Below are 26,329 nucleotides of genomic sequence, written 5' to 3'. Positions count from 1 at the left end.
AATTTATAAATATAACCATATCAATGACAATTCATAGATGAAAAAAGACACAGGTTCCGATTGAGTTGAGGGTCTGGTGGCGTGCAAGTTTTGTCACACTACAAGACTGAAAAGCCGAACAATCAAACATACAATATTATTGAACGACAAATAGTAACCTAACACACGAGGGCTTGAAGTACCAGACAACAATCCGCCAACAAGCCACAATATGTTCATTATATTTTTGTGGCCGAAACAGATAAAATTTTCTGACAGACAAACAAATATTTTCGTCGTCAAGCTTTTTCAAAAAGCTTTTGTTTAATTTCCAAGACCGTAAGCGGTTCAAGTGAGTCACGTGATTTTAGGTGTTTCCTGTTAAGCAAGAAATCAAGAAAGAGAACGAATACAAACTTCACTTCGATCATGCAGTGAACATCAATTGAGTTTTAAGCTTACACAGCACTGTGTTGATACAATGTATGTTTATAATTTTGAATAAGAAAAAGTAAACCCCATTCAGATGCAGTATTAACAAACAACACTGACAATGTCCTGTGAAAACATGGTAGGATGTTGTCAGTCATGTCAGTAGCTCACTACTAGCTGTTAACATAATTTACAGATAAAGTTACTGTTCGCCCTGACTGTGTCAGTTGTCTTCTTAGGAGTATTGAAAGCACTCCAATTTTTATAAGTAGTAGGTTTTGCACACACAATAAGAATTTGATCAGCAATTATAATATAAATATAACATTTTCATTTGTACAGACAAATACAAAAATGTACACTGTTAAATAGTCTTTTAAATAGATGACTCTCTAATTCATGCATCTCCTATGAGCAATGATTCTTATATCAACCCATAGTTAGAACAGATAGTTGATTGACCTCAGTTCAACCGGTGTAACTAACTTTTTTTTTATAAAAACAATAACCCTAGATTAGTCCCGTAACACAACACTAATACAAATAGATAGTAGAAAGGGCGTACAAAACATTGACAGAATATGTTAGTCCTGTATAGGATCCATACAATAAAACAGTAAAAAACATCTAAAGATGGTCTAGAGATGTGCAGCACATTATGCATGATATTTGATGAACAAGCACCAAAATCACTTCAGTGTTAACAAGATGCTGAACAACATAGAATGGAGATCACTTGAACAAAGATGAAAAGATGCAAGACTTACATGCTCTTTAAAAAAGTAAATGAGAAAGTTGCTGTGACAAAGGAAGATCCTCTGATTCCACCTAAACGATTGTCAAGAAATATGCACGACAGAAGCTTCCAAAAACCAGCAGCATCAAATGATTACCAGAACTTGTCTTTCTTTCTATGAACCTTCAAAGATTGGAACAGTCTCCCTCGAGGGGTAGTGTCAACGCCGTCAGTCGAGGCTTTTAAAGCCTCTGCATTTGCTTTGTGATAAAGCTGAATTAAATTCAAACAATATTGGGGAAGGGGTCCATATGCACCAGAGATGGGTCCTATTATTTTGAATGTAATTGATTAAATTACAATTACTTTGTCATTTGTACGATTAAATTAAATTAACGATTACATCATTTCTGAAAGTGTCTGATTAAATTAATGATTACATTGGCAAAGTAATCATGATTACATCTGATTACAATGAATAAAAAAAAAACATTTTCAATGATGTGAATGAATCAACGTTTAATATAACTATAGCACTTTTTCAAAAGGATTCTGTTTTGTATAATATAAAATGACAACCTCAAACTTCATCTATTTAATAAACCACAAAAGTTCACTACATACATACATGAACATTGTGTCACCCATTACACTTTATTATCATTGATTTTTGAATTATTTTGACTTCAATTGAATCTGGCTTTATAAAGAGTTTGCTGTTTGTCTTCTGACCTCTTCCAGACTTTATACGTATTTCAAGGTGCAATTTATGAAAGTTAAAATATGGCTGAAATGATTAAAAGTTACCAGATAAAAACTATGTAAAATTTTAATAGAATTGTTTAACATGTTTAAACAAATTGTTAACAAAATACAATACTATAAATCAATGCATTTTACATGTCCAGTCCAAGTACATACATGTACTAACATTTACTTATTTTAAACAAGATATTTGTCCAACTTTTAATTTAGTTTGTGCTAATTAGATAAATTTTCACATGTCTGATTAATCTTTTATTTTATATATTGTCCTACAGCTACATTATGTATACTCAATTGGAAATTGCAATAAAAACAAACCTTAATTGGTTTCCTACCTGTCAATTCAGAGTTTACAAAAATCACAACATTAACAAAAGATTATAATTCAGGGTTAAAGAGTTAAAAGTATAATAATACTTAAATATAATAGTTTTTAACCAAATATATATGTACATCTTTAAAAATTGTGAATATATGTACAGTGTCTTTTACTAGAGACATACAATTTTATAACATGTCTCTTCTTAGGCTAATGATGACTTTTAAATACTGTAACAGTTTATTTTTTACTGAAGTATACAAATCAATTATAAACATACTTTATAAAGTAAACCAAATTATCTTAACTTGTTAAATATATATTCATTCTATCACACCATAAACATAGTTCAAGATTTTTTTCATTGTAATCAGAATGTAATCATAAAGTAATCAGGATTACAGGGCATTTTGAAAAGTAATTGATTAAATTAAATTACATGTAATCAGATTTTTGGCTGATTAATGATTACAATGATTACTTGTAAAATTGTAATCAATTACAGCTGATTAACGATTACAATTACAATTACCCCAAGTCTGATATGCACACAGAAATCATGTTGATTGTGGCCATTATTGGGTAGAAGTATATACATGTATGAGACAACCTGGTGAGTTTGAGAGAGAACCCAGAAATTATCACCTCCTGGAATTTTAAAAATTCTGATGTTCAAAAATATTGGTGCTTGTTGTTTTATTTATCATTATTTTCCAAAAATATTAAATTAACTACAATCAATTACAATGATAAGGACTTCAAAGGTGTTAATAACTAGGTAATTTAATTAGGACAATGTATCTTTTTGTCGTACATTTGATGAATGTGTCTGGGAGTGTGTTTAGCTTTGGTCTGCATTTTCGATCTCCAAGTCACAATGGAAGAGTGTATAAATGTAGACTTTCATGACTTTAGAATCATCAAAATAAAACTATGCCTTCACAGAAATGCCTTCCATCTCAACTTGTTAGAGACAAGCACAGATTTTAATTAACGCAAACATGTTGCAAATTGATTTTGAAGTTACTTTCCCTGTTTTAGCTTTTACAAATTTGTGCTCTTAAAATATTATCTAGTACCAAAAAAAGGAATAATTACCAATTGAATATAAAATAACATAATAATGTTATTAACAGTCTTTGAACATATTAAAAAAAATATATTGCAATTTCTTTTTGATAATTATACTTTTAGCAATCCATGTTTCTAAATATTTCTAACTAAGTAATACACATGGAAATTACACTAGATGTATTAAAAGCTCTAAAAATAAACATTGACAATGGGTAGAGTGAAGTTAAACTATAAAAACATAATATTTTGATGAAGCTAAGATGTACAATATATACTTTTATAACTACACAAACAATGAAATAAAGACTAAAGTTGAAATGTATCTTTATTAAATAAAAAAACCATATACAGAAAAAAAAAAAGAGATTCGTTAACTCGTGATACACACAGAGACGTAGACTTAAAAATGAGCAGTGCCTTTTCTTATCACAAAAAGTGCCCTGCCCTCCACTGGCACCCTGCCCTCCACTGGCACCCTGCCCTTTTTGATTTCTAGCTAGAGCACTGGACTGATACTGTCATTACTGATGCAATACTTTAAGGCGTAAATGTGCAGGTAAATAATTTCTGTTGTTTTATTACTTATTTAGGGTGCCATCAACAGTTTTTTCAAAAATTTCATATTTTGAGGGATCATGTAAATAAAAGTACTTTTTTAATATTATAGAAAAAATTGCCTATTATCTCAACATAAGAAACTTGAAATCAGGTCATGAGCATACCCATGTAGACTTTGATAAAGGGACATTTCACATAATCAAAATGTATGAAATTCATAGATTTTTAGCTGGTCTTTAAAAAAAATCATGCTTCAAACATTGTCAAAGTATGGTTTCCTGCTTCATAGAGAGCTACAGTGGCTGCAAATAAGTTTTCAGTTTTCTCTGAAAAAAAAAAAAAGGATATTTACAGTGTTGTCTCCCCTCAAAACACAAATATTTCATCTTACTTTTAAAATTATTTTAATAGTTCAACTAATTTTTACAATCAAATACAAAAAACATGATACTTTTCATTCCCCATTTTGTTTTGTAAGAAAATAAAAAAGGATTTTCCTTGGTTAGTTTTAGTCATGTTATTTGAGAATAACCCCTAGTTTTTTTAATACGAAACTTAAAATAAAATAGTTTTGCAGTTTCTTCAAGGCTAAGATATTTGACTTCCAGTTTCAATGTTAGCAAATAATAATATTTTGTTGTGTGTGTGAATTCAATACAGAGAGATTTGGACTGCATGTGTTGAAATTTAACATGGATGCAGATAGATTTGAGTATACAGGTATAAAACATGTCTTCCGGCTTCAAAGTTCCTAGAGGATTTATTATACAAGGTGTGTTTTGAAAGGAGTAGGTCCGGTAAGACCCTTTTTTGGCCCCAAAATATGGCAGTTTTACAAAATTGTTAAAATGTAAACTTTTAGTTATTTATTAGATAGTAAAATGGTTCTGCTACATAAATATGGGCTGTTTTTTGACAATACAATGCACATATATTGGGTACTAGCACCATAAAGTCATGCTAAATTACTGAAATCTTAACAATTCCAGCATTTTACTTAAATTACAGACGGTTTCCTTGTAAAACGAAAGTGGCCGCATTCGTGTTCATCCAAAATAATGAAATGGAAGTTGTATTTGATGATAAAACATAACATATAAAGGTTGAGGATGAACACAGATGCGGCCACTTTCGTTTTTGACAAAAAACATCTGAAAAGTGACATTTTTAGCATATTTGGTAGATTTTTCATATTTGAGCTTGAATCGGATTGTTTTTAATGCCGAAATAAGTTAAAAACTTTCACATAAATAAATCGAAACATACAAAATAGACACTTAAGTGTTTAACAAGTGGTCAAAATCGTTTGCCAGATGAAACTGAAATTTGAGGCCAAAATCGGTCCTTACCGGACCTACTCCTTTGAAAACGTTGGATAAGATGAGCTTTTATTTTGGGTTCCTTCAACTTATTGTGGTTCGACTGTATAGATTTTATAAATGAACTTACACACAGGCAAGACATATATCTGTATCAAAAGTTTTTATCTTCATAATTTTTACAGCCATGATTCATAAATGGAAAGTTGAAAATAAAGCTAAGAGATGGTAATGTTACGGTTAAATATTGTTTAATAAAGTTCTTTGACAACTTGAAACAATAGATTCTTTGAAGGTTCAGCTGTTTGTATCTTAGAATGATTTAAGTGATACAATGATAAATTGCATAAGAAAGATAAAATCAATTTGAATTATTGACTTTAAGCAAGTAGGTAAACTAAGAAGAAATCAATTTTAGTTTACAGTATACTGTTTTAGTTTAGAATTGCAATCATTTGGTACATATCTGGATTATTATGTATGCATGAATATTGTAAAATTATCAGTAGATATCTTAATGGGTTTTGTAATTCAAAATGAAAATAAGAACCAAAAAAATGCAAAACTATTCAGTCATACCACATCATCTTATTCATATTATTTTATATTTACATTGTACAGTACTATTGATTTTCAAAGGATCTTCAATCAATACTAAACATGTATTTCATGTAACTTAAAATTGTAATACAAGTTTTTCACTTTTGAATATTTCTGTAAGGTTTCATTCACTGTTTCTGGCAGCCAAATACTTTTTTCTGGAATATTTCAAATTAGTCATTATTTAATTACCTCTTTTTAGCTCACCTGGCCCAAAGGGCCAAGTGAGCTTTTCTCATCACTTGGCGTCCGGCGTCCGTCGTCGTCGTCCGTCGTCGTCGTCGTCCTGCGTCCGGCGTTAACTTTTACAAAAATCTTCTCCTCTGAAACTACTAGGCCAAATTTAACCAAACTTGGCCACAATCATCATTGGGGTATCTAGTTTAAAAATTGTGTCCGGTGACCCCGCCATTTAACCAAGATGGCCGCCATGGCTATAAATAGAACATAGGGGTAAAATGCAGTTTTTGGCTTATAACTCAAAAACCAAAGCATTTAGGGCAAATCTGACATGGGGTAATATTGTTAATCAGGTAAAGATCTATCTGCCCTGAAATTTTCAGATGAATCTGACATTCCGTTGTTAGGTTGCTGCCCCTGAATTGGTAATTTTAAGGAAATTTTGTTGTTTTTGGTTATTATCTTGAATATTATTTTAGATAGAGATAAACTGTAAACAGCAATAATGTTCAGCAAAGTAAGATCTACAAATAAGTCAACATGACCAAAATGATCAGTTGACCACTTTAGGAGTTATTGCCCTTTATAGTCAATTTTTAACCATTTTTAGCTCACCTGGCCCGAAGGGCCAAGTGAGCTTTTCTCATCACTTTGCGTCCGGCGTCTGTCGTCGTCAGTCGTCGTCGTCGTCCGTCGTCGTCCGTCGTCGTCCTGCGTTAACTTTTACAAAAATCTTCTCCTCTGAAACTACTAAGCCAAATTAAACCAAACTTGGCCACAATCATCATTGGGGTATCTAGTTTAAAAATTGTGTCCGGTGACCCGGTCAACCAACCAAGATGGCCACCATGGCTAAAAATAGAACATAGGGGTAAAATGCAGTTTTTGGCTTATAACTCAAAAACCAAAGCATTTAGAGCAATTCTGACAAGGGGTAAAATTGTTTATCAGGTCAAGATCTATCTGCCCTGAAAATTTCAGATGAATTGAACAACCTGTTTTTGGGTTGCTACCCCTAAATTGGTAATTTTAAGGAAATTTTGCTGTTTTTGGTTATTATCTTAAAAAATATTATAGATAGAGATAAACTGTAAACAGCAATAATGTTCAGCAAAATAAGATTTACAAATAAGTCAACATTACCGAAATGGTCAAATGACCCCTTTAGGAGTTATTGCCCTTTATAGTCAATTTTTAACCATTTTTCGTAAATCTTAGTTATCTTTTACAAAAATCTTCTCCTCTGAAACTACTGCGCCATATTAAACCAAACTTGGCCACAATCATCATTGGGGTATCTAGTGTAAAAATTGTGTTAGGTGACCCGGTCAACCTACCAAGATGGCCGCCATGGCTAAAAATAGAACATAGGGGTAAAATGCAGTTTTTGGCTTATAACTCAAAAACCAAAGCATTTAGAGCAATTCTGACATGGGGTAAAATTGTTTATCAGGTCAAGGTCTATCTGCCCTGAAAATTTCAGATGAATCGAACAACCTGTTGATGGGTTGCTACCCCTAAATTGGTAATTTTAAGGAAATTTTGCTGTTTTTGGTTATTATCTTGAAAGATATTATAGATAGAGATAAACTGTAAACAGCAATAATGTTCAGCAAAATAAGATTTACAAATAAGTCAACATTACCGAAATGGTCAAATGACCCCTTTAGGAGTTATTGCCCTTTATAGTCAATTTTTAACCATTTTTCGTAAATCTTAGTTATCTTTTACAAAAATCTTCTCCTCTGAAACTACTGCGCCATATTAAACCAAACTTGGCCACAATCATTATTGGGGTATCTAGTTTAAAAATTGTGTCCGTTGACCTGGTCAACCTACCAATATGGCTGCCATGGCTAAAAATAGAACATGGGATAAAATGCAGTTTTTGGCTTATAACTCAAAAACAAAAGCATTAAGAGCAAAACTGGCATGGGTTAAATTGTTTATCAGGTCAAGATCTATCTGCCCTGAAAATTTCAGACGAATCGATAGTCAATTTTTAACAATTTTCATAAAATTTGTAAATTTTTACTAACACTTTTAACTGAAACTACTGGGCCAATCATTATAGATGGGGATATATGTACGCAGCAAGAATGTTCAGTAAAGTTAGATCTACAAACATATCACCATCACCAAAACACAATTTTGTCACGAATCCATCTGTGTCCTTTGTTGAATATTCACTTATACAAATGTACCAAGGTGAGCGACACAGGCTCTTTAGAGCCTCTAGTTCGTAAATCTTAGTAATCTTTTAGAAAAATCTTCTCCTCTGAAACTGCTGGGCCAAATTATTTGAAACTTGGCCACAATTATCATTGGGGTATCTAGTTTAAAAACTGTGTCCGGTGACCCTGCCAACTAACCAAGATGACCGCCATGGCTATAAATAGAACATAGGGGTAAAATGCAGTTTTTGGCTTATAACTCAAAAACCAAAGCATTTAGAGCAAATCTGACGTGGGGTAAAATTGTTAATCAGGTTAAGATCTATCTGCCCTGAAATTTTCAGATGAATTGGACAACCTGTTTTTGGGTTGCGGCCCCTGAATTGGTAATTTTAAGGAAATTTTGCTGTTTTTGGTTATTATATTGAATATTATTATAGATATAGGTAAACTGTAAACAGCAATAATGTTCAGCAAGGTCAGATTTACAAATAAGTCAACATGACCAAAATGGTCAGTTGACCTCTTTAGGAGTTATTGCCCTTTAAAGTAAATTTTTAACCATTTTTTGTAAATTTTATATATCTTTTACTAAAATCTTCTTCTCTGAAACTGCTGTGCCAAATTGATCCAAACTTGGCCACAATCATCTTTGGGGTTTCTTGTTTAAAAAATGTGTCCGGTGACCTGGCCATCCCGCCACGGCTAAAAATAGAACATAGGAGCAAAATGCAGTTTTTGGCTTATAACTCAAAAACCAAATAATTTAGAGAAAATCTGACATGAAGTAAAATTGTTAATCAGGTCAAGATCTATCTGCCCTGAAATTTTCAGATGAATTGGACAACCTGTTTTGGGGTTGCGGCCCCTGAATTGGTAATTTTAAGGAAATTTTGCTGTTTTTGGTTATTATATTGAATATTATTATAGATATAGGTAAACTGTAAACAGTAATAATGTTCAGCAAAGTAAGATCTACAAATAAGTCAACATGAACGAAATGGTCAATTGACCCCTGTAGGAGTTATTGACCTTTGTAGTCAATTTTCAATCTGCTTCCTTTGTTTAATATTCACATAGACCAAGGTGAGCGACACAGGCTCTTTAGAGCCTCTAGTTTGTTTTATCCATAAATTCATTAGAAACTTAAATTATGCAATGTTGATCTTTACTATTTTGGGTATAAATGATTCTTGACCACTAGAATCTGAATAATTAAATAATCTCATCCAATGGTTATCATAGTAGTATGAAGTTTTTATTGTAATAACATTGTCAATGATTGTAAACAATAGTGATTATTGTCCAAAATTTATGGGTGAAATGAATTAAAAAAAACTTTGAAGAAGGCTTAGATTAGATTTTAGTGCACAGGTGCAATTTTTGTAATAGAAATTATTATGATTTTCTGTCTACTTTAGTCTTAATCTTATAGCTGACTGGACATTATTTAAAAAACAGATTTTATATTTCCTTTATTATTACAAATGTATTATTTGAGCATCGTGAACAGGTCTATATCTGGTTAACAAGTAAAACTATAAATTAATATATATAATACAGTCGTTTGATGGTCACTACATTAAACAACTTATTACAAGTTATAATTGTTGGTTATGGCCCTAGGTATTTATTATTATCCAAATTACATACATCATGTACATAGGTAGTTCAGAATCACAAGGAGGTATTGTATGGCCAAAAAAATTCTTGTCAGAAACAACTTGGTCACTGTCTTGTCAGAGATCTGAAAATAACCCATAACATTTTTTTCCAAAACAAGCTCCAAAGCGAGACCTTTATAAATTGATTAAACATGATAAAAGGAAGTTGTTTGATGGCCACCACATTAATGGTATAGGCCTAAGGCATTTACTAACTTTCAAATGCATACATGCACAGGTACATGTAGTCACTATAGTTAAGAAACACAAGAATGTAAGGAAGTCAAATTTATTTCCAGTCGGCATGGATGGGTACCAGTTTTGTCAATGTTCACCTTTAAAGCAGTCACGGTCATGTCATAATCGGAAAAAAGACCGAACATAAGTTGGATTCTGTAAAGAATAAAAATTCAAAAGAAAATGTTATATCATGTTAGTTAGTAGTTAACTAACATGATATGAAAATGAGATATGTTTTTATGAAAAATGTTTACAACCATTGCATATTACATAAATTGTCTCTGGTCATCTTTGCTGGTCAAATATATATCTGAACAAAGTTAGTAGGATTGTCTTAAGCCTCTATGCAGACCTAGGCATGTATAATACATTTGTACTTGTACAAGTCAATTTTATTTACTAAACATGTAAGGGACATGCATGTTTCTCTACCTGCAAAATAATTTTCCTGTACCAGTAAATAAAAGACACTTGTGATTTACCTGTGACATGCAGGGTTCTCATTTAGACTAGTCCATTATTTTATGAAAAGTTCAAAGATATATATCAGAAATGTCTTATGTTGTATCAACTGAACTCAAATATTTTTTCAGTTTTAAGCTAACATGGCTAAAGTTTAAAAGTTATTTGAATTTGATTTAATTTCCAATCTTGACATTAAATGATAAATTTAACAATGGGTTTGTAATTTCTTCTCAATAAAGGACATGCAATCGATGAAGATGGTAAATCTATGGCCTAGCATATACAAATTCTTAGTGAGAAGCATGTTTGATGTAAGACTTTTTTATGAATGAATGTACTTGTAACTTTCCTGAATTACAAGAAAAACTATAAATCTTCCTGTTCAGTCTATATACATGTAAGAGTTGATGAAGCATGTCAAGTGTTAAATGAGTGTTTATTCCAATTATGATAGTTTATATACATCACTTTTAGATGTATTTCCTGGATAAGAAATCATCAAATAGATATTTATATATTTGTAGGTTTTATGATTATATGGATCAAGGATAACCAGAGTACAGAATGAGTAGTGGTATGTGTATACTGTTATTATAAAAAGAAAGTAAAGAAAGATCAGTCATGACACAAAACACATTTAGCCTAAACCAAAGACAACATAGTGTATCTAAAGAGATTATTTTGCCTTACAACTTTAGTCATGGTTCATCGACTTTGAATATGTTTTGCATAATATATACATGCACATGTATTACAAGTTAAAATATTGCCATATTATTACTCCAAAATGCATTTGAAATTTAAAACCAAAGATAACTTAGTGTATTGAAAGAGATTATTTTGCCTTACAACTTCAGTCATGGTTCATTGACTTTGAATATGTTTAACTTTTGCATTTATACATTTATTACAAATATTCATGTACATGTATTACAAATTAAAATATTGCTATATTTACTTCAAAATGTTGTGGTAAACCATATCTCTGTTTTAATAGTTTATTTTGATAATTACTAAATTTATATATATTTGAAAAATTTAAGAAATATATCATACTATGTTGTAAATTGTCAAAGTAATTGCTGTTGACTTTATGTTTATTGGAAACAAAAATGTCTTGTCTGTGAATTTTTGAAAATCAGAAGTCTCAGAAAGTTTGAAAAATTTCTTTATTTGTAAAAATATTGAATTCCTTTTATATCTATTTATAGGCTCCTCCCCTGTGTATGATCAGTATGAACAGATAAGGCAGGCTGAGAGGGAAAGGGCAGAGATCGTCGGCAGATATGACAAGGTAAACAAATCAAATAAATCTGTAAGGGAGATTTGACATCCTTCACTTAGTCAAAGAAAGAGAATAAAAATGTTACATTTTGGATTTTTGTCACTGACTCCAAACAGTTTAAATGGACAACTTCATTAATTTTAAAGGAAAATTATTTTTCTTCTCTTGATTTTTTTTTTAAAAGGTTACTGAATGAATATAAGGGTATACAGTCATGGGACAAAAGTGAGTTCCCAGTCCAAAAAAGTCCTATCATTTCAACTAAAATCAATATTTTTCAAAAAATTATTACCAAGTTACTGTATGAGCGATTTTTATAAAATAGATACCTAAAGATGTAAAAATGTCTGAAGTTTTATTGTTTATTTAGTAATAATTTTCTTGAGTTTCACTTTCATCATCTGATGAGTTAAACACAAATGCAAATTTTTACGATTTTAATTTGTTTAGAATAATAGCAAACTTTTCAAGGAATATTTTTCTTTGTGTTCATTTCGTCAGAAAATTAAAATGAGCATGAATAATATTATAACCGAATAAACAATTACTTCAGACATTTCTACATCTTTTGGTATCTTTATTATGGAAATTGCTCATACTGTTACTTTGTAATAATTTTTTGAAAAGTATTGATTTTAGTTGAAATGATAGGACTTTTTTTACTGGGAACTCACTTTTGTCCAATGACTGTATACATGATATATGGGAATCATGAGCAATCACTACCATGTTAATTATAAAAGTGCTATTTTACATATTTTTATTCTTAAACTATATATTTTTTTATTTACACTACAAGAAGAAACGTATCTTTGTAATTACAACGAATAAAGGTGGTATGAGAATATAAATAAAAAATCATAGAATTCGTTCATACTTTGCCAAAGCGTAGTATAAATTGTGATATGTTCAAAAATATATTAAAAATAATAGGTCACGCTACAGGTGGTGAAAAACTTACACATTTTGTATGGCGAAAGACACCTATTCTATCTTCATTAAGTATATAATCAGTATTTAATTCATGTATGTACATGCAATACATTGTAAATGAATTTTCCTCCATAGGGAAGAGAAGAAGGAGCACAAATTGATCCATGGGAGGACCCAACATTTGAAGTGTATCATGTGACAGATAGATATGGATTTATACAGTAAGTTAAAATTGAAGAAAATGAATAAAAATGAGAATGGAAATGGGGAATGTGCCTAAGAGACAAAAACCCGATAATATAACAGACAACAGCAGAAGGTTACCAATAGGTCTTTAATGTAGCGAGAAACTCCTACACTGGAGGCGTCCTTCAGCTGGCTCCTTAACAAATATTTATACTAGTTCAGTGATAATGGATGCCGTACTAAACTCAGAATTATACACAAAAAACTAAAATTAAAAATCATACAAGACTAACAAAGGCCAGAGGCTCCTGACTCCTGACTTAAAAACTTTATCAAAATTGTAACAATTATACAACTGTTAACATATTACTTCCACTGTTTCCAGTAAAATTGGGAAAATATTAAAATAGATAAATGCATTGCTATAATTCAAAATAGATAGTTTAAATGTTCGGTGTTAATGGTATCTTTCTTTGCTTTAAAACATGATTTTTAAATTCAAATCAGTTTTCATGGTTTTGTTTATCAGGCTATTTATGAATACTTTTAAAAGGCATTGTTGTTTATTGCTCAGTTGGTTTTTGTACAATATTGTTCCTTTATATGTTTAATTTATATGTTGTTTGTGAATATTTCAGTGACAGTAGATTACCAACCCAAAGAGATGCTGCTGAAATTAAGGTAAAAATTGAACTGTGTTCTGTGGCTTAGCTATCATTAACAAGACATGTTGCAGGGGGCATAGAAATACAGGTGTCCATCTCAAATTCTATCTGTCTGTCTTGCACATATACAATTCCTGACAATTTTTTTTATAAAACTTGTATTAATCGTAGATTTATAAAAGTAATGTCTGCTGACAAGTTCGCTATTTTAAAATAGTTATGCCCCTTGGAAATATTAATTATGGCAAATTTCATTGTTTGCGTTCTTATGTTTACATTTTTTGCTAGATTTTTATCAAATTTATATCAAAGGTTTATATATAAAGCAATATCTCAGAGAAGTTTGAAAATCTCTGATTATTAAATATTTTTTTTAAAGTGTTGGATATCGGAAATTGTTTTTTATACGCCCGTCGTCTTTTAGACGGGACGTATTATGGTATACCGTTGTCCGTCCGTCGTCTACACTTCGGACAATAACTCAAAAACACTTTCACCAATTTGCATGAAACTTAAGTTAATTGTTTATATCTATTGACGTAAGCTCCCTTTCGTTTTTTTTTAATTTCAGATTTTAAGTTTTGGATTTATGGGGCTTTATTCATAAAAAAGGGGGGATTTTCAACACTTCGGACAATAACTCAAAAAGGCTTTCACCAATGTCCATGAAACTTTGGTGAATTGTTTATATATATTGATGTAAGCTCCCTTTCAATTTTTATAAATTTCAGATTTTACATTTCCATGTTATGAATTTTTATGCTTAAAAAAGGGGGGATTTTCAAATTTTGGGACAATAATTAACACTTTCACAAAATTTTATGCAACTTTGATAAATTGTTTATATCTATTGATGTAAGCTCCCTTTCCATTTTTATAAATTTTAGATTTTACGTTTTCTTAAGTAATGAATTTTTATACTTAAAAAAGGGGGATTTTATGCAACTTTGGTGAAACTTTGGTGAATATGTTAATGTAACAGTTAAAAGAGCAACGGGCGTATCATGCGCTAAAGTGCAGCCCTTTATTATTTTCTGTCAAGCTTTCATTTCTTTAAGATATTTGTAACGAGTTTTAAAGAACAAAAATAAAGCTTTCTTAGTTATTTTCCTAGGATAAATAAAATACATTCAATGCTAGGAGATTAAAGCACTGTTCTTTTATTGTCTTAGAATAACACCAGCATTGACCCATCTTATCTTGTTTTCCATGGATTAGTTGTTTTCATCAAGTTAAAAGTATGCCTGTATGATATAACTGATCAACTTCATTTTCTTATTTCAAATTGATTTTTTGATAGGCAAAAGAAGTGGAATCAGAGAGAACCAAGAAATGGCTGAAGATGATGAAAAGCTGGAAAAAATATTATCCTGGAGAGAAGGTACTGTACTGAATCTTAACCCTATTTATGTTTTGTATAATTCTAATAAAGATTCATTCCATGACACTATTATCACTATTATCTCTGAAAAGGAGTAAGTTCGGTAAGGGCCATATTTGGCCCCAATTATAAAGTTCATAGTAACAAGACAATAAATATTTTAAGTTTCCTTAAAGTCATGTGAAAAAGTTAAACAGAACTGTTTTTGTCAAAGTTAAATTCTTACACGTATTTTTTACATCCCAGAAAGGTCAAAATAAGAGATTTTGGTGAAATTTGACAAAATCAGCTGGATTTCAACCAAATAAAGAACAAAGAAACATAGAGCACAGGCGTCGACAAGCTTTAAAATATTCAAATAAGACATGTGAAATGTCTTCACAAGCATTATTTTAAAAGATCTTTGTTGTCGACGTATGCGCTCTATATTTCCTGTCCAATAATCTATGGAAATTTACCCATTTTCATTGATTTTTTTCGTGAAAAACCAATTTAAGTACAATTTGTGACTTCATAATGAAGCGCAGAACATAAGATTTTCAAAAAAATGGCTTATATCCCATCTATTCAATGTATTAGCTATAATTTATCGTGATATTGGTCAATAAATCCGAATTTGAAATTTACACTAAAGAAAGGGGTCCATTTTAGGACCTTATTGAACATACTCCTTTAGTTAGATACTATTGGTCTGTAGTGATGATTTTTACATGCATGATGCCTGAGAGCAATTTTACAAGCCTGGGCTGCTAGGCCTGCGCCTTAGTTTGAAAACTGCTCTTGTTAATCTGTTTATCATTTTCTTTCTGTATACATATATACTGTGAAAGTAATTTTATTCGTGGGTACCAATTTTTGCTGTTTTCAGCAAAAGTAACATGTCCATGGGTTCTTCACTTTATGGATTTTTAGTTTCCTAAACTTGCATTGGGAATCTCTCCATTTAAATATGAATTGGACAACATACAGTAGTTATATTTCATTGGGCACTTAAATTTGTGGATTAAGCAATCCAAGAAAACAAAGAATATTGGTACCCTATAAATTAAAATACAGTAATAAATATTTGTCCAGCACAAAGTCTATTGAGACCTGGCATGTATAAAGGGTGACAGTATATATATATATATATAATCCATGATAGTTGTACATACATGTAGAGTGATTAATGTTTTCAGATGACCAGAAGGATTTACAAAGGTATACCAGATAGTTTAAGAGGTGAAATATGGGCTAGACTACTAGATATCAACAAAGTTAAAGCTGAACAAAGTGGAGTCTATAGAGTATGTATAACAAGGTTCAAAATCAAAAACATTTTCCAGGATTTGAACTATTTTTTCAAAATTTCAACTAGATATAATATATCTGAAAGAAACCAAGCCAAATTTTTAGTTCCATATGAAAAAAAATAATTTAGACAATCTCTTTGCCTGGACTTTTACCCCTAATAATAGGAATTTCTTCTGGGCTAAATATTATTGAATAAGTGTGAGCTCTTAAAATGACGGTGTTTGATAAAAGAATTGACAACTACAATGTTTTTTTTTTAGAAAATGAAGATGAGGGCAAGAGCCAAATCCCCAGATATAAGACAAATAGACTTAGACATAAACCGTACTTACAGAAATAATATAATGTATAGACAAAGATACAGTGTCAAGTAAGTTACTGGGCTTTATAATATGCATTCAAATATTCGGTGTCAAATCAGTGTTATCATTTCAGAGCTGTGCTTTAGAACAGATTGCAGTGCTATCCTATCACATTGCACACTATTGATTTTTTCAATTTTCAAAAATGAATAGTTGGGATATTACTATTTTTAAAAAATTGCTTCTTATTTGAACTTCAATTTAAACTTGTGTAGTTATGACCCCTTAATTTTGCATTATATTGGTTTTAATGACAGTTTTCATCCTTTTTCCCTTCATTTATAAGGTTTTTGAACAATTTACTTTCGACCCCATCCCTAGTTAAAAAATAATTTGTATCTAGGGATTCCAACCTTGGTACTAGAATATTTTGGATTCTAGATTGCAGAATCAGCACAAAATAGATTGTTCTCAACAGAAATTTTGGACAGCACCATGGCAATAATCTGAAAACATGTACATTTTTATAGTTTGATATGTGTTCTGACACACATTTATTCTGTCTTAAGGACAGGCCCTGTTAATTTTGTCTGTTAACTAAATGTTCAAGTTTTGTTTGGTTTGTTATGGCCAACCTAGGGGTATAAAGTTTTTCAGTCTGTCCGTGTGTTCCTCTGTCCCGCTTTAGGTTAAAACTTTTGGTTAAAGATGAAGTTGAGGTCCAATCAACTTGAAATTTGGTTCACATGTCCATATGTTATGATCTTTCTAATTTTAATGCCAAATTAGAGTTTTGAGGTCAATTTCACAGTCCACTGAACATAGAAAATGATAGTTTGAGTGGGGCATCAGGACACATTCTTGTTTTGTTATGTGGTGATGCATTTACAATATAATAAATAAGAATGATTCCTAACATGCTTATATGTAGAAAGGACATAGTCCTTGCAGTTAATGAATCTATTCATTTTCTTCAATTTATTAAACTAACTTAATTGTCCATTTGGAGTTGTCTTATTGCTATCTTAATCTAGGAGAGGAGAAATAGAATCACTGTACGATGAATATGTAACATCTTTTGATGAGCTAGAGTTGAAACAATTTTATTTTTGCACTGTCCGATAGTTTAAATGATATACAGTCGACTCTCGTTATGTCGAATTCAGCCGGACCAGAGAAATATTTCGAGATACACGTAGTTCGACTCAAACGAACACCGGAAGTTCGACAATCTAAGGGACACAACTCTTGCTTAGCTTGGTAAAGCTAAAATAAATCCGGGTGAATATGGCAAGGGGATCGATATTCTAGTATCAGATCGATGTATTTGTATGTCACAGTCTTTTATTATTATAATGACGTTATTTTTACTTATTCAATTGTTTCAATTAAAAAAAAAATCCTATGGCTTTTCCACATGTTCCAAGAGAGTAATTTCCAATCGATAGTTTCGTTATTCAGGTCGGTTATAGCTGACAAAATTGTTTATTCTCGGATACAAGAGATTTAAGAAAATTTTGATTTCTATTCATTTTGTTTTATCTCACTCTTTCTTTTCAAAAGAAAATATAACAAGATTAAAGACGCCGTTTGAGTAGTTTTTACTAGGTGATCATCAACGGAAGCCATAATCCTCACTTTATACACACCCAAGCTCATTAGTGTAAATCACATATTAAGTGTTTTTTTCATGAACATTAACAAGGTATCACTTATTATTTATAAAAAATTTATAAAAGATAATCTTAGGTAAACACTCATGGAAATAGCATGTCATAAATCAATACAGTGGTCAGTGACCGGAAATTTAATTACACGTGTATTGTCAGATTAACTCTTCAATCCATTTAAATTCCGGAGGTCATGTTTTGACATATGTGTATTAGTTCGAGATAAAAAATGAATTTTGAATGCTTTTGTTAACCTTGGGACTGTAAATTTAGTTCGACTCAACCGAAATTTCGACTCATCCAATTTCGACTCATCAGGAGTCGAATTACATACTTTTGTATGGAATAAAGTTCGGGACCACGTGAAAACTTCGACTCATCCGAAATTTCGAGTCAACTGAGTTCGAGACAACGAGAGTTAACTGTATGTGTGTTTACTTCCAGCCAGCAAGCTCTGTTCCATGTTTTGTTCGATAGTTCTAATGATATATGTATGTATTTGTTTACTTCTAGCCAGCAAGCTCTGTTCCATGTACTGTCAGCATACTCCATGTACAACACAGAGGTTGGTTACTGCCAGGGAATGAGTGAAATAGCAGCTCTCTTACTTATGTATCTTAATGAAGAGGTACGGATTATTTATATCTTAATCTCAATAGATGAATTAATTAAACTAGAATGATAACCTAAAGTATAGAACAAATGATGTGTTAATGAATTAAATTATAGGCCAGTGGCAATTACTGTGGATTATTTTTTTTTTCATGAGGATCAATTTTCAGGGATTGAGGAAAATTTGCATTTTCAGCGATTTTTTATTTCGTGGTTTTCATACAAAGCCTATAGAAAATTTGTAATTCTTTGAATATTTGAATTCGTGGTTCACCTGTTCCCAAGAAACACACAAAAGTTGGTATCCTACGAATATTATAATGAATCGGCAGTAATTCATATATGTATAGGTAAAAAACAAGGAACAATGTATACGATCATAGGATCTGAGAAAAGCAGGTTAACTTTTCTGGTAGTCATTTGTCAGACTATGTGCTTTTTGTTGCCTGACAATTAATGTCAGTGTTCTGATACTGCAAGATTTTAATGTATTTATTTGTCTTATTTAAAAGACTTCATGTTTTAAGTAAAATTTCATTAGTAATCCTTTATGCAGTGTGTGGAGTGTATAAATCAATTGGTAGAATTGATTTATTAAAATGTATAATACTTTTCTTATGAACTTGCAGGATGCATTCTGGGCTCTATCACAAATGTTTTGCCAAAAGAGATATGCATGTCATGGTAAGTGTTATTGAATTGTTTGCATTACTTATGAACTAATTAAAAATATTGAATTTATTTTAAATTTTGTGAGTAAAAACAACTCTGATGAATTTTGAAACTTATGCTTTAGGATTTACATGAAACCCTTTTTGCAATTAATATTAGTTACAAATACAAGCTTTTACAGCACATGTTGTACATTATTGAAAATGAAATGCATGTTAAAATAGATAAATTTCAATGGAATTAAAAAAAAAATACATTTGAAGGTCAAAATATGACCTAAATATTGGCATATACAGATGTGGTAGGGTAAAACTAGTTTGTTGGTGCCAAACCCTCCACACTAACCTAGGACAGTGGTGTTAAAGCAAACCATAAAAATCAGTTGAAAAGACTCAACTCATCAGATGTATACAAATAGAAAAACATCTATAAAAAAAAAACAATTCACAATTGATGCTATCAAATGTACGCACAAGTATAGACAATGCACAACAGATTTTAAATGTATGATTCATCGCCAGTAAACTTAATAAGAGGCAATCAAATCAACAATTGATGCTGGCAGAGCTGAAAATACAAAACAGTTATCTAAATTATAAGTGGAAATGGACGGGAACTTAAACATCAACACAACAGAAAGACACTTGGTTTGGGCTGTGCAAAAGCTGTACAACCAGTCAAGGTCATTAAACACTTCCATCATCAAGACACTTTGTATATATAATTGTTATAAATGTAATAGTATATGGCGGCAAATATTAATGAAATAGTCTGTTAATAAGAAAGAAGTAATTAATCCTCCTAAACATCATATTGTACTGATAGATATGGTTTGTTCTGGTGCAATATATAGAGAATAATACATGGCAAAATCCGTATCATATGTCGTATCATCCCAAGACATCAATATCAGCCCGAGGGATGATATTGGTCGAGGGTGATACGGCATGTGATACGGATTTTGCCATGTATTATACGCTTTATCATATATTTCAACAGAAGAGTTTTATATTATATGAACTGTTTTCTGATACATAGCACTGGGTTACCTTCAGTTCTGCTTTTGTCTTGTTTCAAAGCTTTAAAATAACTGCTCAATTATTTATACGAAGCACCTAGGTTACCTTACAATCTGTTGTTTTGAAATATTTTGTTTATTATTGTATTATTGAGTGTTTTGTATTTTTTAAAGTTGCATTTAGTGTGCCAAAAAAATTGTTGTAAAAACTTGATGTTCGTTACATACCAAACAATGACGTCATTAAAAAATTGACCTATTTTTTTTTTTTTTTTTTTAAACATTTAAAAAAAAAAAAAAAATTTTAATAGAAAAAAAATTCTTCAGCAAAAAAAAACCCCAAAAAACTGATTGAAGTTAAAAAAAAAAAAAAAAAAAAAAAGGGATGCGATACGGGTTTTACCATGCGATACGGGGTATGCGATATGGGTTTAGCCATGCGATACGGGGTATGCGATACAGGGTAGGTGATACAGACTGGAAAAAAGAACCTTTATTAGATATACAAAATAGCTGTATTTTGTACTAAATATATGATAAAGAATAAGAATAAACCATAATTGCAAATGAAACAACTCCACCTAATGATGTAGATTTGATCACCTTGGTGACTGTATCAGAATTCAACAATTAGCAAAACCAATATCACATAGCAAACTTTAAAAGGCCCCAAATGGAAAAATATAAAACAGTTCAATGGAAAAATATAAAACAATTCAAATGGGAAAATGGATTGCTTCATTTATGTACAAAAAACAAACAAAATTCAAATATTGTAAACAGAAACAAACAACACAATTACAATCCCCTATATGTGATGACCAGAACCAACTTTTATTGATTTTTCCTTGCAGGAATGTTTATGCATGGTTTTCCCAAGTTATTAAGATTCCAGGAACATCATGACAATATTCTCAGGAAATTTTTACCCAAGTTGAAGAAATATATGGTAAGAATATAGGGTTTAGATTTCACTCCATTGTACCAATAATTATTTATCAGTTTTATTTCTAGGTAGAAAGTAAAAAAACAAATGAGAAGATTAAAAATGTAGTTGACAAAATTTTCAGTATACTCTACTCTTCATTGTTGTTTGTTTTTGTTGAGCCTACAACTTTTGACGCAGAAAGCTCGACATATAGTGGGAGATAGTATGGACATTATTGTGCAAATTGTGATACAAGCATGAAATTTGGTATAAAGGTGGACTAAATGATAATTAAAAGAAATCAGGTGCTGGCCATAAAAAAAATCCGTTTTTTCAAGATGGCCACTGTTCATTTTGCAAATGGCGTCATATCCAGTTGGCTACATTTCGTAAATCCTTAAGAGCTGTGTTATAGGTATAATCCAATGTTAGTTTTTATTAAACATAAATAACAGTTCCTAAAGTACGAAAAAACAACACATAAATGAACAAAAGAGTAACTTCCGGTTCCAAAATGTAAGTGTCTTTATACTTCAGCAAAGAAAAAAATATGTCCCTTACTTGTTGAAATACTTCCCATGTCATCCAAACTGACCTGTTCCCTTTCCTAGGAAAATCCGACAAAGGTTCACATCCACTGAATGTATGAATGAAAGGAAGAGTAGCTACAAGAGGACCAAACGCATTTGATATATCACATACAGGAAGCCATCAAAAGTACATACCTGCCAAAAACTATCCACAGCTTGTTCTACCATATTTTTGGAGTGCTGCAATTCTTAATACTACTACATCTGTGTTGGTGCTACCTAAAATTACCGTCTTACAACAATTTTCATATTCATGCCGAACATGGACAAACATTGGTATATCTGCTTTTCCATGCTTACAATGGGTAGCTGGAAAGTATCCTTATTAGTCTCTAAAAAAGCATTTCTGTCGGCAAGACACTTGAAAAATTTGTTTCGTTGTCATCTTCATAGAGAAAACTTCTCCAGAACCAACTTTTGTCTTGTCAAATCTGGCCTTTAAATTATTCATTTAGTAAACATCTAACACAATGTCTACTCTTGAATACTTATTGATGCAAGATTTTATTTAAGGCAGTATGACACATTTGCAAAATCATCCAATATTGTTGTCCAACAAGGTGGCCTGGAATTAACCATTGCTGCCCCCATAAGAAACAGGTTCTCCTTCATTTTGAATTTGCTCCACACGATCTTCGTATTATTTGCCCTTGATATTTTTAAAGAAATCCTTTTGTATTCATTAGGTCGTTCATCTGTTATAGAATGCCTCAAACCACTAAATCTTGCAAATTCATCTGATAGTCTACTGACTTCTGGTCCAGCTACCATCAATACGTCTAAATGGGGTCTTCGGTTAAACCTATGACAACACATCGCCTTTTACAATTGCATTATTATGGTTGTTTTTTTGCCTGATCAAATGTGCTATAAGAAAAAAAAAATCTTGTCTTACGTACAGTGAAATTATCATTTTTAAAATCAATTGCCACCTGTGGGTGATGTAAGAGAAGGGAAGCCAGATCTCAGAGAAAGTCGGTAACAATCGAGAATATGTTACACGATCAAGACCTATATAAATACGGTATCATGCTTTATATGGACTGTTTGTACAAAACCTGACTCATGAAATGAGCATACTACCAAATTCACAAGAAGTTCTTATTTTATAATTGAACGCCAGGAATTAAACTGTGGTCGAGATGACTATATTTTCTGACACCAGTCTATCAAATAATTGAACGTCACAGAGTCATGACATGATTATAATTTCTATGTTTAGCTTTCTTAAGCTGATATATATCATTCAAGGTAAAACACATAGCGTTATCTGATGCGCGTGTCTAGTCCTAGATACATTTGAACATACATACAACGAATATGCCGTTCTAGGTGTTGCAATATTGGTTTTAGTGAGGACGCATGTCCATGAATTATCACGTTATATATCACCAAGAATTTTAAAACAAGTCATTTCAATGTGCAATCCACCTCACATGACGATAAACTTATCTTCTCTGTACAAATCAGGCCATTCCCACTGAATATCCATTACCAAAAGTGGCTGATCTTCCGTTACTATTGATGTTTCCCTCGTATTAACCACATTTTCCGTCTTGTCCATCAAATACCTGATCATTGCAACTGAATGGGCTTGTTTTTAAAAAGTGGCATCATAGATTTTACACTTACTTGAACAGCTCTACAAGAGCCTTGCTTTTTAGAGTAATGAGATGAACAACGATTTATACCAGTTTGCCCTGGGAGTGCATACAAATTACTCATTATGTCTATAAATAGTTTGCGCATGCGCAAAATTGTTAAATCGTGTGTGTCATAACCTTGAAAAATGTTATCAAACCAAATCATAATATCATTGAAAATCCCAAATCACTTATTATACAGTAAATAGTTAAAATGTTTTTAATGAATTTTGTTACATTTTCGCGCATCCACAAACCCTGTATATATGTCAACTACTCATGTCCAGTGATTTATTCACATGTAATGAATGTAGCTACCAAACATGACAGCTGTTTTTCACTAAAAGAAAGTAAACGAAAAGTTTTAATGAAAAAAATCAGTTTTTTCAAACTGAAAAAACAGCCATTTTAGAAAAATGATTTTTTTTAATGGCCAGCAGTTGTTTCTTAAAAAGTATATAATAATGATGCTATGTGGTAATTTTCATGCTTGTATCATCATTTGCACAATTCCCTCGATTTTGCCTGTTAATATCTTCCATTAATATAGGGATGGTGATCCGGCAGCATTTACCCTTATTTTGCTATTATGCTATTACCCTAGATTTGTGTTCTTCCCAAAAAATGGTGAAAAAAGTACTTGTGTTATAATCTAGCAGATATCTATCTTTCCAAGTTGAATTGAACATTGTTCTTTGTGATAATAAACATATATAGAGTTAGCATCAATGAGACAACACATCAATAACAATTTCCTCAGAAAGAAACAATCTGTGATCAAAGTGCAACCATTAAAGTCATAAGAAACGAGTGACCGGTGAAAAATTATGTTCTTCCAATTCTTGAACCAATGCATACACACATCATAAACTTAGTCTTCTGTGCACGAATTTGTCATTTTTTTCTTGTAAATTTCGTATAATCGTCAATTTTTTTTTTCAATCGGTCAGTGTTGTTGTGAAAATATGGCAGGTAATTAAAGTTCGTGTTTTGAAGCCGAAGTTTAACGATGGTCACCTGTTTGTCAACAATCGACAAAAAATAAACAAATAAGCATGGAAAGAGAGCACGTGTTTACCATGTGTATTCAGATAATAGTTTATTTTAAGGACATCCATGCGTATTGTGATCACCGGAGTTTTACGAGATGTGTTACACTGAGATCACTTTGCATACGGAAGATATGTCGGGGGAATTGGTTGCTGGAAGCAAGCAATTAAAATAAAGTCAACTTCTTCTAAAAATGAATAAATTAAAGAATTTTCTTCAGAAAAAAGTATATGTACATAAGTTTTATAATGAAAACTATCCATTGAGTTATAAAAAACATATGCATTATTTTTTTTGATTTGAGGTTTCTTATGACTTTAATGAAAGCCAAGGCTCCAAACTATATATCAAGCTAAAAATTAACAAGAGTTAAATCATTTCTGAATAAATTTAACATTAAAAACAAAAATGCCAAATTTCCATAAAGATACAAAATATCGAAAGACAGGAAAAACATGAACAATCACAAGATTCCTATTTCATTATTACTCTACTCTCTAACTAACTTTTAACAGTGTTCTTAAAGAAAACAACAAAAAACACAAGTGAAATACTTGTACATGAACAAATAAAACCATTCCATAGTACTGTGTAATTAGGAAGCTCAAAATATTTAATGTATTGATAATATCTTTCAGGATAAGAATGATATTTATACCAGTCTTTACACTATAAAGTGGTATATGCAGTGTTTTCTAGACCGGGTAAGTTAAATAATATTGTTAAAGGATAGCATTCCCGCAAAATTACTACGTATTGATTCACAAACTATGAGGTATGATTAAAGTAAACATTGGGCTCCCAGGAATAGAAACGATAAGATATTTTGAAATAATTACTTATTGGTGTCTGCAAAATGTCACACTGACAGATCTAGCGTATATAGATTTTTATGAAATTATAAATATTTATAGCACCTGTAAAAGAAACTAGCACCTGTAATAGAAATATCACTTAAACAAGTCACTATGAACAAGTGCCATATACCACATAAATTCATTGATAATTTGTTGAGTAAATGACATTTAGACAATTTGAATGGTTTTACAATATATAGCTAGTAATTTTTGAGGGCCCTTTATAGCTTGCTGTTCAGTGTGAGCCAAGGTTCCGTGTTGAAGGCCATACCTTGACCTATAATGGTTTACTTTTATAAATTGTTTCTTGGATGGAGAGTTGTCTCATTGGCACTTATACCACATCTTCCTATATATAGACAATTAAACACTTGTGGCATTAGAGTATAGGTTAAGACCTGTCAGTTGAAACTTGAGGTATTTGATTGTCCAGCTGGAAAAGAAAATCCAGGGTGAGCTCTTAAAAGTTTCATAGTATGAACAACTCTGATGTCAGTTGAAACATTTGTCCAGGCCATGCCTGAAACTACAATTTTAATTTCCATGCCAATCATCTTTACATGCTATAGAACCAAGTGTATATAAACACCTATATGTAACTTTTTTTGTCTTTTTCAGATTCCTTTTACACTAACATTAAGGTTCTATGACGTGTTTATGTTGGAAGGTGACAAAATGTTGTGTGCTGCAGCTTATACAATACTTAAACTTCATAAAAGTAAGGTTTTATTTTATAATT

At 31.3% G+C, this 26,329-nt stretch overlaps 1 protein-coding gene across 1 annotated transcript in view; it reads left to right on the top strand.

Annotated features, from left to right (window-relative positions):
• Positions 1-336: 336 nt before the first annotated feature.
• Positions 337-26,329, top strand: part of LOC134686945 (USP6 N-terminal-like protein) — a 31,199-nt gene continuing 5,206 nt past the window's right edge. Inside the window, exons 1-13 of the mRNA XM_063546805.1 lie at positions 337-462; positions 11,030-11,079; positions 11,717-11,799; positions 12,859-12,944; positions 13,548-13,590; positions 14,875-14,955; positions 16,134-16,241; positions 16,509-16,618; positions 18,734-18,848; positions 19,462-19,516; positions 21,377-21,471; positions 25,372-25,437; positions 26,209-26,308. Of these exons, the coding sequence (XP_063402875.1) occupies positions 11,070-11,079; positions 11,717-11,799; positions 12,859-12,944; positions 13,548-13,590; positions 14,875-14,955; positions 16,134-16,241; positions 16,509-16,618; positions 18,734-18,848; positions 19,462-19,516; positions 21,377-21,471; positions 25,372-25,437; positions 26,209-26,308 (952 nt within the window). The 5' untranslated portion in view covers positions 337-462; positions 11,030-11,069. The remainder of the gene's footprint in view (positions 463-11,029; positions 11,080-11,716; positions 11,800-12,858; positions 12,945-13,547; positions 13,591-14,874; positions 14,956-16,133; positions 16,242-16,508; positions 16,619-18,733; positions 18,849-19,461; positions 19,517-21,376; positions 21,472-25,371; positions 25,438-26,208; positions 26,309-26,329) is intronic.

The sequence above is a fragment of the Mytilus trossulus genome, chromosome 10 (genome assembly GCF_036588685.1).
Source record: "Mytilus trossulus isolate FHL-02 chromosome 10, PNRI_Mtr1.1.1.hap1, whole genome shotgun sequence".
Classification (NCBI taxonomy): domain Eukaryota; kingdom Metazoa; phylum Mollusca; class Bivalvia; order Mytilida; family Mytilidae; genus Mytilus; species Mytilus trossulus.
Note: the sequence above shows the minus strand (reverse complement) of the source record. Positions and strands in the feature narration are given on the sequence as shown.